The sequence below is a fragment of the Natator depressus genome, chromosome 1, assembly GCF_965152275.1.
Source record: "Natator depressus isolate rNatDep1 chromosome 1, rNatDep2.hap1, whole genome shotgun sequence".
In the NCBI taxonomy this organism is placed as follows: Eukaryota; Metazoa; Chordata; order Testudines; family Cheloniidae; genus Natator; species Natator depressus.
Genome location: NC_134234.1, coordinates 187,503,179 through 187,518,761, shown reverse-complemented (window position 1 = coordinate 187,518,761; position 15,583 = coordinate 187,503,179). Strand labels below are relative to the sequence as shown.

The window sequence follows — 15,583 nt, the reverse complement described above, 5'->3', positions numbered from 1 at the left end:
GCTGTGTTAGACCCACTTGCTAGGCCTGTGTGCCTTGAAGCTCCTCATGATCACAGGGTAGGCTCCAGCTACTATCTCTGGCTGCAGACTCTCTGGCACAGACTGTCTCATACCCCTGCATGGAGGATGGACCCCACAACCCAGTTGCACTAGGCCCTTAGCATGAGTGCTGACCCCCAAGACACTTCAGTAGGTTAAGCAAAACCCTTCCCTAGAGCTCAGTCTTGTGAGTAGTCAGCCACTGGTTTATAGTTCGCCTGTTCAGGAATATGTGATGATTGAAGCAAACAACACAGACTTTGCAGAGGGATTTCTAACCCACTCATTCTTTACTTTAGACAGCACGAGATATACAGATCTAGGCGAAACAATGAACACCTGTACACCACTCCTCAGTTTTCTCATCACCTTTGAGCATTCTTTGGGATTTCAGCTGGTATCTTTCCAGGGTTCCGAGTCCCCTGTATTGACTCTCACTCCACCAACTTAGGGCTTTTTCTCCCAATTACTGGATCTTTCCCTGACCCCTGCAGTCAGTATCCTTCACCTCCAGTTAATCTGGCAATCAAAAAGCTTCCCTTTTGAGTCCCTCCTCAGACTTTGGGTATGTCTACACAGCAAAAAAACCAACAACCTGCAGCAGAGAGTCTCAGAGCCTGGGTCAACTGACTCAGGCTTGCAGGGCTAAAGAGAGCAGTGTAGATGTTTTGGCTCGGGCTGACCCTCTAGTCTACACTGCTATTTTTAGTCCTGCAGCGCAAGCCTGAGTCAGTTTGACCTGGGCTTTGAGACGGGTGTACCCTCTGTGTCTGTAAACCCCCACTCTGACACATCCTGTGTCTTTGTTTCCTTCCACTGCTCCAAACTCTGCAAAGCACATAAGATAACTGGATTCTCTAAACTTTAGCCAGCCCATTGTTCTCAGGTGCTCCCATTTGAATGGGAACTGTTTTAAGTTAACAACTCTCTATTGTCCTTGATCTGGGAGAGATGGTAGCAGATGTCTGATTCCAGTTCATGGAGGCACTTAATGATCAACTAGAATTTGTAAGTTACATGTAGACAGATTCCCCAAATTGTCACAGCAGCTATTTTTAAAAAAAAGAAAGGAAAAAAAAACAACCTTTACCTTCACAATTCTTTGAAGTTGAATTATATATGTAGCCTTCTGCACATTCACATTTATATTTGCCAGGGATGTTCTTGCACTGTGCTGTTCCACAGATGTCTGGACGTATCACACATTCATTCCTGTCTAAATTCAGAAGTGTTACTGAGAATAAAGTTTTTCTCATGACATTTCACCCTGCCTCAAGATTGTAAGGGCAAAAAAAAAAAAAAAAAAAGGGCTCACAATTCCGGCAGATCTTGCTAGGTTTTGCATAGTCTCCTTTGGAAGGGAGACTTCCAGAGGATTCTGCAGGGAATTTTACCTTGCCCCCAGGTGACGTCTCCTGCATACCTTGATACTCTGTAGGCTGTACTATGGATCCAAGGAAAAGGGACAAGTGTGTCAGAGGAAAAAAGTAGCACAAATGTGTTTACTGTAATGCTTTGCTCATCATTCCTGATTGAAAGCTAGATTGTGCAGCTGTTACTCATATTGGTGAGCCCTCATTAATGGCAGGTAACCTCTCTGGCTTCAGAGGGACTACTTGTGTGAATAAGGGCTCACCACCATGAGGCAGGGGTGCACAGTCTAGCTCTAAAGCAGGGGTGGGCAATCTTTTTGGCCCAAGGGCCACATCGGGGTTGAGAAACTGTATGGAGGGCAGGGTAGGGAAGGCTGTGCCTCCCCAAACAGCCTGGCCCCCTCCCACTTCCCGCCCCCTGACTGCCCCCCTCACAACCCACGAACCATCCAACCCTCCTTGTCCCCTGATCGCCCCCTCCTGGGACCCCAACCCCCTGCTCCCCGTCCCCTTACCAAGCTGCTCAGAGCAGCAGGAGCTCGCAGCCGCGCTGCCCGGCTGGAGCCAGCCACACCGCCACGCTCCCCGGCAGAAGCGGCAGGCCAAAGCATTGGCAGCGCGGTGAGGTGAGGCTGCGGGATAGGGGCCGGGGACTAGCCTCCCCGGCCGGGAGCTCAGAGACTGGGCAGGATGGTCCCATGGGCCAGATGCGGCCCACGGGCTGTAGTTTGCCCACCTCTGCTCTAAAGGATTAAAAGTATATGAACAGGCTCCATTCAACCAACTTGTGAGCCTGCATTTATCAGACTGCAGTATTGCAATGGGCTTATATAGGAGTCATGGTGTCATTGATTATTTGTGTCCACAAAAGTACATGCACTAACCAGGAGCCCAGTGAAAGCCAGCCTAAAAGTCTGTCCCTTTACATCCTCTCACGATGGTATCCATACCAGCTAGTGCAGCTTAACAGAAAAATTTTGGCTAGTAAAGAAATGCAATACTAGGATGAGGTAAAAAGAAAAGGAGTACTTGTGGCACCTTAGAGACTAACCAATTTATTTGAGCATAAGCTTTCGTGAGCTACAGCTCACTTCATCAGATGCATACTGATGAAGTGAGCTGTAGCTCACGAAAGCATATGGTCAAATAAATTGGTTAGTCTCTAAGGTGCCACAAGTACTCCTTTTCTTTTTGAGAATACAGACTAACACGGCTGTTACTCTGAAACCTAGGATGAGGTAAGCTATTTTCTTCCCAAAATGCCATCAAATTTTTTGGTTAACTATATTAACACATGCCCTTTATCTGGAATTTTATTCCAAAATAAAGACTTAAATCTATAGTCAATAAAAAGGCCTTTGTGCTACACCCAGCAAGTAAGTATAGTGATGCAATGCCACACAAGCCTTTCCCCATATAAAGAGTAGGATGATTAGATAGCCAGTGTGAAAAATCGGGACGGGGGTGGGAGGTAATAGGTGCCTATATAAGAGAAAGTCCCGATATTTGGGGCTGTCCTGTAAAATCTGGACATCTGATCATCCTCATAAAGAGCATCTTCAGAATTCATTAATATTTTCCTTTCAAGTGAAGGAAACCAAAACTCAGAGAGTGAAATCCATTCAAAGCCACAGATTTTCACAGACTGGGTTTCCAGCTAAGAATGTTAACTGCCCCTTGCATTCTAGAAACTTGACTTGGGCTATGAAACTGGTTTAAGTCTGGGATTTGTGACCCAAACCCAGGTTTCATTAATTAACTAGCCTGGATTCATGTAAAAAGGTTAACACAACCCTAGATTTGGGCATATCAATTGGAATCAAAAATACATCAGATGGCAGAATTTGGCTCGAAATAGGAGGAGAAAATTTAAAGGGACAGTAGCTATAGTTCAGCCTAACTTCTCTAATTGGTAGTATCCAAACATAATTTCCTTACATACAATGGTATTTTAAGTGTATTTTCTTACCCTTGCAGTCCTGTTTGTTTGGAAGCATGTAGTATCCATCATCACAAAAACAGTGGTAGCTTCCAGGAAAATTAGCACACCTGTGGCTACAACCGCCATTTTTATTTGCTGGGTCTTCACATTCATTTACATCTAGAAGATATAACAGAATATATCCATGTTCACACCCTATACACTATTGTAGTAATTTCTGTACAAGTCATGTCTTGTGAAGTATCATTTAAAAACTCATAATTTCCTGGTCTCTAATATCATGGCAGTAGCGTTATATGTGAAGTTATAAACTGAAATCATGACTAAAAATGTATTTTCCAGATAAATTTGGAGAGTTGTCAGATCAGTCCCTTGGAGACAAAAGGCAAGCCGATGCCTCAGCCAGGTGCGCACAAGACTGATGGACAATTACCAGCAAAGTGGCCAACTTTGGCAGGGAAGAGGGTAGGGGCAAAAATCTACATCTTAGCAAAGAAACAGCATGGAGTTTCCTTCGACACAGGTGAGAGAACTTTGCTTTGAATCTAATATAGTTTGTTAAGTTAGTCACCAGTAGCATTTTATCTTTCTTGTAAACATGTCTGACTTATCTTTCATTACTTGTACTCACTTAAGATCTCGCTCTCTCTTTGTAGTTGATAAACTTGTTTTATTGTTTTATCTAATCCAGTGTGTTCATATTGAATTATCTGGGTAACTTCATTTGGGGTAAAAAGTTGTACATGTAATTCCCTTAAAGGAATAATGGACTCAATGTATCTGTACTGTCTGTTACACAGGGCTTTGGAGCGGAGCCCAGAGCTGGAGCGTGGAGCAGCTCCGGAGCAGTGGAGCTGCAGGTTTTTGCCTGGAGCTGGAGCTGGAGCGGAGCCGGAGCACAGCTCAAAAGCCCAGTCTGTCCAGGAGAGGGCTGAGCAGTACAGGACATATATTTCTGAGAGGAAATCTGAGACTGGGAGTGTGTTGGGATCACCCTGTGGTAAGCTTTAAGACAGATAAGAGTAAACGTGTAGCTGGCTGGCTGAAGCACATACAGACATAGCTGGAGGCAGTTTGTGAGCAGTCCAAGTTAGAGGCTACAGCAGCAAGGCATTGTGAAGGACATGCCTGTCCCCGGATTACAGACCTGGAGTGATACAGCAACTCATTGGTCTGTATTGTGCCCTGGTATCTCACAGAAGGGAAATGGGGAGGGAAAGGGGAGCCCAAAAATTCTTAATCTAAGAGAGGCTATTTGCTGCCTCATTTATCTATTTAAAGATATGGTACTATTAATAATGCTCTAATTTCAGCCATAGTAACAGTTATTACCACCATAGTCACAAAATGGATTGTACCTTCTTCACATCTCTCTCCTTGCCAGCCTGGTTTACAGACACAAGTGTATCTGGCTTGCCCATCGATGCATTCCTTATATCCAACTTCATTGCATGGCACAGGGCTACATTGGTTTGAAATTTCTGTGTGCGCATGGGGGAAAAAAAGTTCATTTTTACACTCCGCCTTTCCATAATCCTATTTCCTTCCTCCTTTCCTCTGATAGTCACCATTCACAAGAAGGAAAAAGCTTGCCACACAAGAAAAAGCATCCACATAGCACATGTCTTTTTATTAATTCTGCCCAGAGGTAAGTAACCTCAAAAGTTACAACTCACTTTGTCCCCTTTGGCAGCTAGTCCAAAGACAACATTACCAGTTATGGATCAGTAACATTTTCCCCCCACCAAGAGAAGACCATTATGAAATGAATGGCTCATGGGAATTGGTATACAGTGCTTGTTATTACTGGAGTACTTGTGGCACCTTAGAGACGAAAGCTTATGCTCAAATAAATTGGTTAGTCTCTACGGTGCCACAAGTCCTCCTTTTCTTTTTGCGAATACAGACACGGCTGCTACTCTGAAACCTGTTATTACTGGGTGCAGACTGGCCCAGGTTGGTAATAGCAGCAAGCCACTACCAAAGGATGGCTCTTCAGTGGCACAGGTAAATTAACCCAGAGGTCTCAGTTCAGTTCTTAGTGAGTAGCTGTCTGCATCAATCATCATCCCAGTTGTCTCAGCAGAGGCCAAGGTCTGAAAGGTACAGAGACTAATTCCTTTGTCATGCTAGAGGTGGCACATTTGTGTGCAAGCTTACAACCCTGCTGCCTGTGCTGTACATGCTCCATTGACAAACTGGAAACTTCACTTCCCAGTGCTATCCAACTGGCAGCTTTCACTAACTTTAAATTCACTTACAAAAATCAAAAACCGGAGCACGGAGAGGAACCGAGAACTCTGTGCATGCCTGCGTGGCAATGTAAAGCGAAGTGCAACATGCCTACCACAGGGAGAACACAGCCTATTGTTTTACGCTGTACTCCCCTAAGTTGGTAGGTAAGTTTATATAAGTTCACACATCTGGGGACAAAGGTCTAAGGACTAAGTATAGTACAATAAAAAAGTAGGGCAAAACTCCCTGACTAAAGCAGGTGGATCTATGTTGACTTTAATGGAGTACATCTATTTTCACTGGGTGAATTTGGCCCGAAGTCTGTAAACTCACTTTTGATTAAATACCATAATTTAAGAGATTCATTCCTCTGGCCATCCCACACTTCAGGTCTATGGTTTCCTTTTCCTCACCCCTTCCCACCCCCCAACTCTAACCAGTTACTTTTATTTATGGAGCTGATACACTCCTATGATCTTATTTCACTGTAAAATACTAATTGTGGTAGGGATGGGAGTATTTTGTATTATCTGTTGTATGGTATGAAGATTGTATAAGGTTGTTTAAGACATCGCTGCAAATTGAGCAGGTGGATTTAGCCAACCATGCCAGATTGCATTGATGTTTATCTTTGCTAAGAAGGCTTGGACTTCAGTAATAGCGAGTGGCTTACAGACCAGGTTGGAAGTGGATTGGCAGAATGCAATTATGCTACACTTGCCCACATTATGCATAGCTGAAGCCCAGTTAGTTCATATGAAAGTCAGGGGGACTCAAATTAAAAATGAAAGGATAAAATGAGGACACATGGCAAAGTTAGATGTAGGGGAAAATTTTCAAAAGCTCCTGTGTTCCATTTTCCAAAGTTCCAGATTTACAAAGGTATTTAGGCACCTAAAGATGCGGATAGGAGCCAGTGGGATTTATCAAAGTGCTTAACCTATGTAGATGCTTTAGAAAATCCTATTAGGCACCTAAATATCTTTAAAAATCTGGTCACTAAGTACCTAGACCTCATTGAAAATCAATGGGTCTTACATTCCTGCGTGCCTAAGTCACTTCTGAAAATAGGACAGAGGCTTCTAAGGGCAGATTTATAAGGAAATGTAGGCATCTATAGATGCAGAGATTAGGTATGTACTGAAATTTTCATAAGTGCCTAAGTGTCTAACTCATGGGAGTTGGGCACTTGTGAAATCCCAGTATGCGCTTATCTGTACCTTAGGTTCCTAAATACTTTTTAAAAATCTGGTCCCTGGGCATTTGAAAATTGTACAGGTTATCTTTTTACTTTTTTTTTTTAAACCACTTTGTTTTGGAGTTTGCTACTTTGCCATGTGGAACTATATGAGGATTAAAATTAATATCTAGTTGTCCTCATGGGAGAGTGTTCAGCAACATTAAATGTTCACACACCTCTGTAGCGTCCTAACCTGCCCTGCCCCCCAAGCCTCCAATGAGAGAGAGAGAGGGGGGAGGGGGAGAATGAATGAGAATACACTTTAATTTGTGACTGCAGGCATGTTGGCAGAGTAATCTAGAAAATGCTCATCTGTGGCAGCATGTAGTGTAATTATTAAGGATTCTTTTTTGCCCTCATTTCCTCTCAAGGACAAACATAGGGATGGGTGTTTAACGATAAATATATATTCAGACTGAAACTCTTTCAAAATACCTAGGCAGGGTGCTGTGCACTTGTGCACAAGCAGAGCAGGCTGGACACAAGTAGAGGAATGCGCTAAATTTGGTAATGGGCTGATGCAAAATATTCCCTTGTGATTTTGGAGGACTTGTGTCCTTTCCACAGCTCTTCTGGGGTTGCACAGCGGTGTGCTGTTTCTTACTCTACTTCTGAGGGAATTTTGTGCCACTGCACATGCGCAGAATTCGTGTGTCCTGCAGAATTTTATTTTTTTCTGCAGAAAATACTTTCTGCCCTAGAAGTGTTGCAGTTCTGCCTTTCTCCCACCAGAGGACACTGTGGCATCAGGACAGCCAACAGCATGAATGCAGCAGGCTGTTCTGGTGCCACAGTGGCCTCTGGTGGGCAAAAGGCAGAACTGAGGCACTTCTAGGGCAGAATGTATTTTCTGTGGGGGGAAAACAAGTTGTGTGCGCGTGCAGTGGCACATAATTCCCCCAGGAGTAGAAGTTCATCACAGTACCTGGCCCATGGAGCCAGATTAGGACAGACAGAGTGGGGCACACGGGCTTGCTGGGGGGGGGGGGGGCGGGTGTCACAGACTGCGGTTCAGAATGGCTAGTGGGGGGGGACAGACTCAGGAGCTAGTGGGGTGACAGCATTGAGCCAGGGGCTGAATGGGAGTGGGGCTGCAGGGACACATGGGGATGGGGCAGGGGGCTTCAGGGACCCATCAGGATGGGGGTGTGGGATGTGGGGACAGGGATGGATGTGCCTGACAAATGGGAGAGGTTTGGGATCAGCCAGGGTCTGCATGGGGGAGGCTCCCCAACAATCCTGCCCCCCCCCCCAAAAAACCCTGTTCCATACTTCTCCCATCCACACCCAACAACCCTCCAGGTTCACTCCAGGCTCCTTCCCTCTCCCTCAGCACCTCTGTCACCCTCAAGCCTTTGCACTGCATCTGATGGGTGCAGGGAACACAGTTCTGTATTGTAATTTAAATGAATTACTCCAAGTTCTAAATTAATATGCCTAGTAAGGAATCTATTTGTCAGGTTTTTTTTTACCAGAATCTTTTTTTTTTTTCGGTCTGTATTGTTAGACATACTTGCTGACAGATATTTTGAAATAAATTCCCAAAATAACTGAAACTGTCCTGATTATATTGTGTTATTTTGACAAATGAAATTTGCAGAATTTTAAAACATTGTGTGCAGAATTTTTAATTTTTTGGCGCATAATTCCCCCAGAGTATTACTCAAGAGTGAGAGTAAACTCTACTATTTTGAATGTAATTTTACTTTCTAGATAACTGTATTAGTAGTTAAAATACTAGCTTCTTTTTTCTTACTAGGTGAACTGCTCTGTAGAGGGGACAGGATGTATGCTTAAACCCAAATCAGTATTAGATACACCATAACTCTGTTTCAGTACTGTTTGTGAAATTTATATCACAAATTCTTACCTTTAACACAGGTTCTCAGATCACTTGAGGAATCTGGAACAACATCAGTAATCCTGAAAATCCCTACTCGATGGGAGCCGAGGCAGCCTGTAAATACAGACCAACACAATCTGCTTATGGGCCAAACACCCATTTAAACTGAAATCATCACAACAGAAATTAAGCACTGCACCTTCAAAGAGCCTATTCTCACAGTTTGAGCTAGAAAACCAGTCGACACATTAAGGACACCTGATCACAGTCTCACATTCTGAATGGCTCAGTCAGGTTCTAACTGTACAGAACAGCTTGTGAGCTACTGGACATCAGAATTAAAAAGAAAAACACCCAGGTATTGCTACTGGAGTATCTCAACTGATAGTATGCAACTGGGAAGAAAGCCCTCAGTATCATACAAACTCTATGATAAAGTACAGCACACAAGGAGGTGTGGTTTTTGTGGGTTGAGGGGGATTGGTACTTACTTAAATATTTGGGATAAAAATATTCCTGTAAAAAGAATAAGAGAAGTTTAGTAAGTTTCAAGATAATTGGAATTATTATAAACTGTTAACTAGACCTTTACTGAACAGTATTTATGCTGTAATTGAAAAAGGAGGTCCATCAATTATCATTTTTATTCATCTGTGGAGTCAGCTAGGAATATTCTATAAAACTTGCTTTTAGATTCAAACACAGGCCTCCAGATTACCAGAGGGAGGGAGGGGCAGAAAAAAAATAGGTGAGGAATCCTCTCCCTTTATGGTTCTGCTCTCCAAGTGGGAGATTAGGATTCAGCAGGGAACAGCACTTCTCTCCCTGAGTCAGAGAGGGAGAAAGGACCAGTCTGTCCCTTGTTGAGTCAGCACACACTATGGAGGCCCCAAAATCAAGAGGTGCAAAATTGTTTCTTGTATTGCTTATGCCTAAAAGTCCTGTACAGACTGGCAGTCCGAGTCAAACATTACAGGCAGATAAGATCTAAAAGAGAAGTAATTCAGACTTTTCAAAGGAATCTTGACCTGTCTTTTTGTAGACACAAGTGCCTGATTTGCAGGTGCAGTCAGATATTTGGACACCTAGAAGGAGATTTTCAAAGGCATAAAAGGCAATTAATGGGAGCTGGACACAACTGTCCTTTCTGCCTTTGAAACTCTCCCCCTTATATGGCAAGATTTTCACCCAAAATTAATTCTGGAAACAAAATTGCACCTAAAAATGACAGGTACTAAAAATCTAGCTTTGAACATGTATTTATATTTAAAATGAAATGGGAAAATATTTTGGCTTTTTATCTAACTAAATGGTAAATTTTTATGTGGTAATTTTTTTTAAAGTAAAAACTATACCCTAACACTCAAAAGTAGCCCAATAGCTTGTGCTATTTGATCAAAGGTGGATCATGCAAACAATACAGACTTTATTTACAACCAAAAATAAGATAATTCATTTTCTAATTTTATATCTACTGATTAACATCCATTCTGTAATGCAAATTTAATGTCTCAAACATTTAACATTGTAGATCCAGTGTGCTGTCCATGAACTCAGGCACTGAACTCTTGTATTTAGAAGAAAGTTCTTCAGCAAGGGTGCCCAATATCTTTATGATAAAAATGGCTGAACCAGCAATTTGTTAGGAGAGAAAGGACCATACTTAAATGTTTTGTTCTGCAAGTGGTCTCTTTGTAGAATTCCATGCATGGAATGCTGGGAAATTTCCATGCATGGAGTGCTGGGAAATTTGTGCCTTAAATAGAAAAAAAAGAATGTACGCACAGCCATACTTTGTGCATCTGTTCTGTCTTCCTTAATAGGTAATGCACACTGGCTGGCACTCTGCACATGGAAGAATTTCACTCTTGGTCTGAATACTTTTTAGCCCTGCTATATAGAATCCTATATATTTCCAGGTTTTTTCTTCCTCCTTGGCACAAAACTGTTCTCCAGTTGTCAAATGCTCATCAAATTCTTACCGTTTCAGGATTATTTTCAAATATTTCTCTGGCTTCTTCTTTATTGCACAGCTCTTCAATGCATTCTCTTTCTAAATTTCCCTTCTTACTTTCTTCCATAAAAGAATTGGCTCGACGTTTCCTAACCAGGAACTCGGAGGCATACTGCTGAGACAAAACTTTGTAGAACCAAACAAACATTTTTCACATTGTACAGCTCAGCAATGTGGCAGGGTAAAAATTAAGTTAGAGTGAGGTGCTAGAACAAAAATCAGAATTGAGTTGGTAGTCATGCTGTAGCCATGTGCAGCATTGCCAGGCAATGTGGGAGAGAGGAAGGATATTTCAGGATTGCTTTGTCTGTGTGTTAGTTGCCAAATATATTTATATATATATACACATTATATATATAAAATCCTGATTGACATTTACAAGGGTTCTTAGATCTCTTTGTACAAAGCCATGTCCAGAGAATCATTTAAATGTCACTGTGTTAATGGAAAACATTGTTTTAATCCTGGGTATTCTAAAAAAAGCGAGAGACTTGACAGGCAGGATGAAAAATGATACAGAATCTTACAATATGTTAGAATAACCTGTTTTAATTAATTACATAGAAGTAAGGTATTCTGTGAACCACTTATTTTATATGAGGCTGTAAGTGCTTTTTTTAAGTCAAGACATGCCTGCTAATACTTCCAAAGTAAATACTTTATGAATACTTCACAACCTAAGGTGAACAACCCAGTACACAATGCAAAATCTCAGGAGATGATGCCAGTGGCACAGCTTCAAAAATGTTTGCGCTGATGTTGTGAAAGGAAATTCATGTCCCTCTACAAATGTTAGTGGAGATACTTACAGACAACCTACGTATTTTACAGTTGTAATGCTGCATGTGTATCACTATTTACTTTTTGCACATCTGTCTTGCTATTACTACTGACTTTTAATTTTAAATGTGTTGTGAAAAAATTAGTTGGAGAAGATTTTGTTGTAGCAATAATCACTATTCTACTGGGACCTGATTCAAAGTGGAAAGACTCCCACTGATTTCAATGAGTTTTGAATCTGGCCCTTAATACATTCTGCACATGGTACTGCAGATACAGCATCTAAATTAGACTAGGGTTTTTCTGTTGCTGTATTTGTTTTTGACTATTCCTAGTCAACAAGAAAGATATGGATGAACAGACCTGGAAAAAGTCCAAGGTATAGGGGTTAGAGGGTGAGGCTGACATGTTAGCTGATGGGCACCACAGTTCTATACCTGCATTGCACTAATTAGCATTTTCATAATTTACTCTATCAGATTAGAATGAATGTATGAAACCTGCAGTGCATAATCAGACAGGCTGTCCATAATATTCATCACTGTCCTGTGAGCATCAGTTCAGGCAGACGTAACTCATGGTCTGACAGAGGACTGTATTCACTATCTGAAATCCTGACGCACTAGCGTGTATTATGCCAGCAATGGGGAGCATCCCATTTTTTATGCACTGCTAAATGGACTAACAGAGGAGTGAAACTGTCAAGGTTCCTCCCCCACTCTGAACTCTAGGGTACAGATGTGGGGACCTGCATGAAAAACCTCCTAAGCTTATCTTTACCAGCTTAGGTCAAAACTTCCCCAAGGTACAAAATATTCCACCCTTTGTCCTTGGATTGGCCGCTACCACCACCAAACAAATACTGGTTACTGGGGAAGAGCTGTTTGGACACGTCTTTCCCCCCAAAATACTTCCCAAAACCTTGCACCCCACTTTCTGGACAAGGTTTGGTAAAAAGCCTCACCAATTTGCCTAGGTGACTACAGACCCAGACCCTTGGATCCTAAGAACAATGAACAATCCTCCCAACACTTGCACCCCCCCTTTCCTGGGAAATGTTGGATAAAAAGCCTCACCAATTTGCATAGGTGACCACAGACCCAAACCCTTGGATCTGAGAACAATGAAAAAGCATTCAGTTTTCTTACAAGAAGACTTTTAATAAAAATAGAAGTAATTAGAAATAAGAAATCCCCCCTGTAAAATCAGGATGGTAGATACCTTACAGGGTAATTAGATTCAAAACATAGAGAACCCCTATAGGCAAAACCTTAAGTTACAAAAAAGATACACAGACAGAAATAGTTATTCTATTCAGCACAATTCTTTTCTCAGCCATTTAAAGAAATCATAATCTAACATGTACCTAGCTAGATTACTTACTAAAAGTTCTAAGACTCCATTCCTGGTCTATCCCCGGCAAAGACAGAATATAGACAGACACACAGACCCTTTGTTTCTCTCCCTCCTCCCAGCTTTCGAAAGTATCTTGTCTCCTCGTTGGTCATTTTGGTCAGGTGCCAGCGAGGTTACCTTTAGCTTCTTAACCCTTTACAGGTGAGAGGAGATTTCCTCTGGCCAGGAGGGATTTTAAAGGGGTTTACCCTTCCCTTTATATTTATGACAGAAACTGATACGGTGTATTAGCAAGAGTGTTGCGTACCTTCCCACTGGAACATTTATCCTTTGCTATGGATTGCTCCTGGGTGGCATGCCTCAAACGCAATACTAACTCATCTGCATGCCTCAAACACAATACTATAGCTAGTCTATTAAATATAAGGAATGCAACTGAGGGGCTCACAATAGCTGCATCAGTGGATATCATATCAAATTGTAGGTATCTCTCACAAGAACTTCCTCACTGTATTTCTTCTGTTTTTTTGTTTTGTTTTTTTTCAAGGGCTTGTGGTTTACACTGAAGATTTAAGGTTGTGTAACTGGCTTCTACCTCACCTTAATTTTAACAAGATATTAAGGGCAGGATTTCCAAAGGTGCACAGTGGACCGGCTGTCCTACACCTCTGAAGTATGAGCCAGACTTTTCTGTCAGCGATCAGCTAGCAATTCTGGCTGGCATGGAACTGGCCACAGTATTTTATTTCTTCCACCTGTATAGTGATCCATTTGTAAATGTTACAAGACCAGTGAAGAAAAATCCTGAAGGGTGAAGGATTGCACATACATAACTGTTAAGATGATGGAAAAGTTTTCCCCATGAAGGAAAGTTCATGTTGTGAAAAAACATCCCGCATGTGTGAAACCTTTATGCTTAATCTGTGCCACCTTGTATTTAACTCAGCCACTCTGGTATCTTTCTCCAGACCTTAAGAGGAGCTCTGTGAAGCTCAAAAGCTTGTCTGTTGTACCAGAAGTTGGTCCAATAAAATATATTACCTTGCCTATCTTGTCTCTCTCTAATCAAAGATGACCATTTGAGCCATCCATAAAGATAGAGTGGTGCAGCAGCTTTGCACGTAGAGGGACAAAAAGTAGTGGCTGAAAGAGATCAAGACTCAGTAATAACAAAGTTGTGTATGTTAAGAATAATCACAGAGGGCTTTAAAAAGTTTCATGTGGGCAGATTCCCCTTAGCAACAACCTTCCAATTCCAGTAACCGCTACTGTGTAAATAAATTGTTAGGTAATGCTAATCCACTGCAACATTGTAATCCTGGCACTACAGCATAGCTGTTGTTGGTAGCCCTTCTATACCCAATGGTTGGGTTAATTTCTTTTTTAATATATTTATGAAAATGTTCCCTGTTACTTTTAACAATGACAGATTGTTCACTTCCACCAAAAGGCCTGATCCTACTCCCTTTGAAGCAGAAAGGAGTTTTGTCACTTCTCTTTTTGTGATTTCCTGTGCTTCCTCCTCCCCTTCCCCCAATATTTTTATTGGAGTGCAAGGAAAGTGTGTTAGTTTATCTGCTGAACAGGCCTTTCTTTACACGCATTCTGCTGTTTCATTAAAAAAAATCCTTATCTCTATTGCATGTTTGATTACTGGAACTCAAATTATCTTGTGACTCTTTCAAATAAAAAGTGAATGTAATAGGCCTGATCAAACTATAACTGAAGTCCATTGAGAATCTTGCTATTGATGTCAATAGGAACTGGATGGGCCATAGTTATCTAACAATTATTTATCAGGTGCCTATTTAGAAATAGTACTGTTGAAAGAAATAAAAACACAGGACCAGATTCACCGGTTCACTCCATTTATGCTTCTGGTGCTGCAAAGCAGCCACAAATCTGGCTTAAATGGACTGGATAAGAAGGGTTTACAGTTGTTTTGTGTCACCAAAGGAGCACAAAGCAACCGTAGTGTACCTGTGATTTGGCCCACAAGCACTAAAAATATATATATATATTAAACATAGTGCTGCTGCAGAAAGTGGAGCTAAATCAGTGATGTAGCTGCCATGTAGCAATTAACTCCTTACTTCCAAGAAAGAGATTTTTATTAAATGCATTAGTAATATGTGAACCAGTAATGGAAGCCCTACATACAGAGGATTTCCCATCTCCAGGCACATGAAAAAATAAATATCTTTTCATTTGTAATTCTTTCATTAGGCTATGCAAATAAGATACATGTTTTTATATGTAACTGAACATGTGTAAATGTATGTTTAGATCATGCAATTTAGATCCTGACTCTTGAAAACTGGTCCCAAAATGTCTTGAAGAAAAACATTGTTTTCTTTTGAACAAGTTTAACAGGTATTTGTTGTTACTCTGTTTAGCACTGACCGTTTACTTTTTGTCATCCAGTACCCCAAATTAAATATAGCCACTGCCCTGAAGAATTTACAGTCTACTGCCCAGTCCTGCCATAGGACCAGTGCAGACATATCCTCACATGACTTTGGTGAGGCTCTACGCAGGTGCAGTCTGCTCATGTCGATCTGACTACAGGGATGGAAGGCTTTAAAGGCAGAGGCACAGACTGCCTCATAGTTAGGGCTCTACCAAATTCATGGTCCATTTTGGTCAATTTCACGGTCATAAGATTTAAGAAATCATAAATTTCATGATTTCAGCTATTTACATCTGAAATTTCACGGTGTTGTAATTGTAGGGGTTCTGACCCCAAAAGGAGTTGGGGGGG

At 41.6% G+C, this 15,583-nt stretch overlaps 1 protein-coding gene and 1 long non-coding RNA gene across 3 annotated transcripts in view; one reads left to right on the top strand and one right to left on the bottom strand.

The window, feature by feature from the left end:
• The window catches only part of PROS1 (protein S), a 47,660-nt gene that overhangs the window by 27,923 nt on the left and 4,154 nt on the right, over positions 1 to 15,583 (bottom strand). For both annotated transcript variants that reach the window (XM_074972495.1, XM_074972486.1), the window contains exons 2-7: positions 10,655 to 10,812; positions 9,164 to 9,188; positions 8,700 to 8,786; positions 4,713 to 4,835; positions 3,382 to 3,513; positions 1,130 to 1,255 (exon numbers count right to left, since the gene is read on the bottom strand). In XM_074972495.1, coding sequence (XP_074828596.1) covers positions 1,130 to 1,255; positions 3,382 to 3,513; positions 4,713 to 4,835; positions 8,700 to 8,786; positions 9,164 to 9,188; positions 10,655 to 10,812 — 651 coding nt within the window. The remainder of the gene's footprint in view (positions 1 to 1,129; positions 1,256 to 3,381; positions 3,514 to 4,712; positions 4,836 to 8,699; positions 8,787 to 9,163; positions 9,189 to 10,654; positions 10,813 to 15,583) is intronic.
• Positions 3,580 to 5,080, top strand: LOC141999270 (uncharacterized). Its single transcript, XR_012641988.1, has 3 exons — positions 3,580 to 3,877; positions 4,155 to 4,354; positions 4,919 to 5,080. It is a non-coding gene; the product is annotated as an uncharacterized LOC141999270 (long non-coding RNA).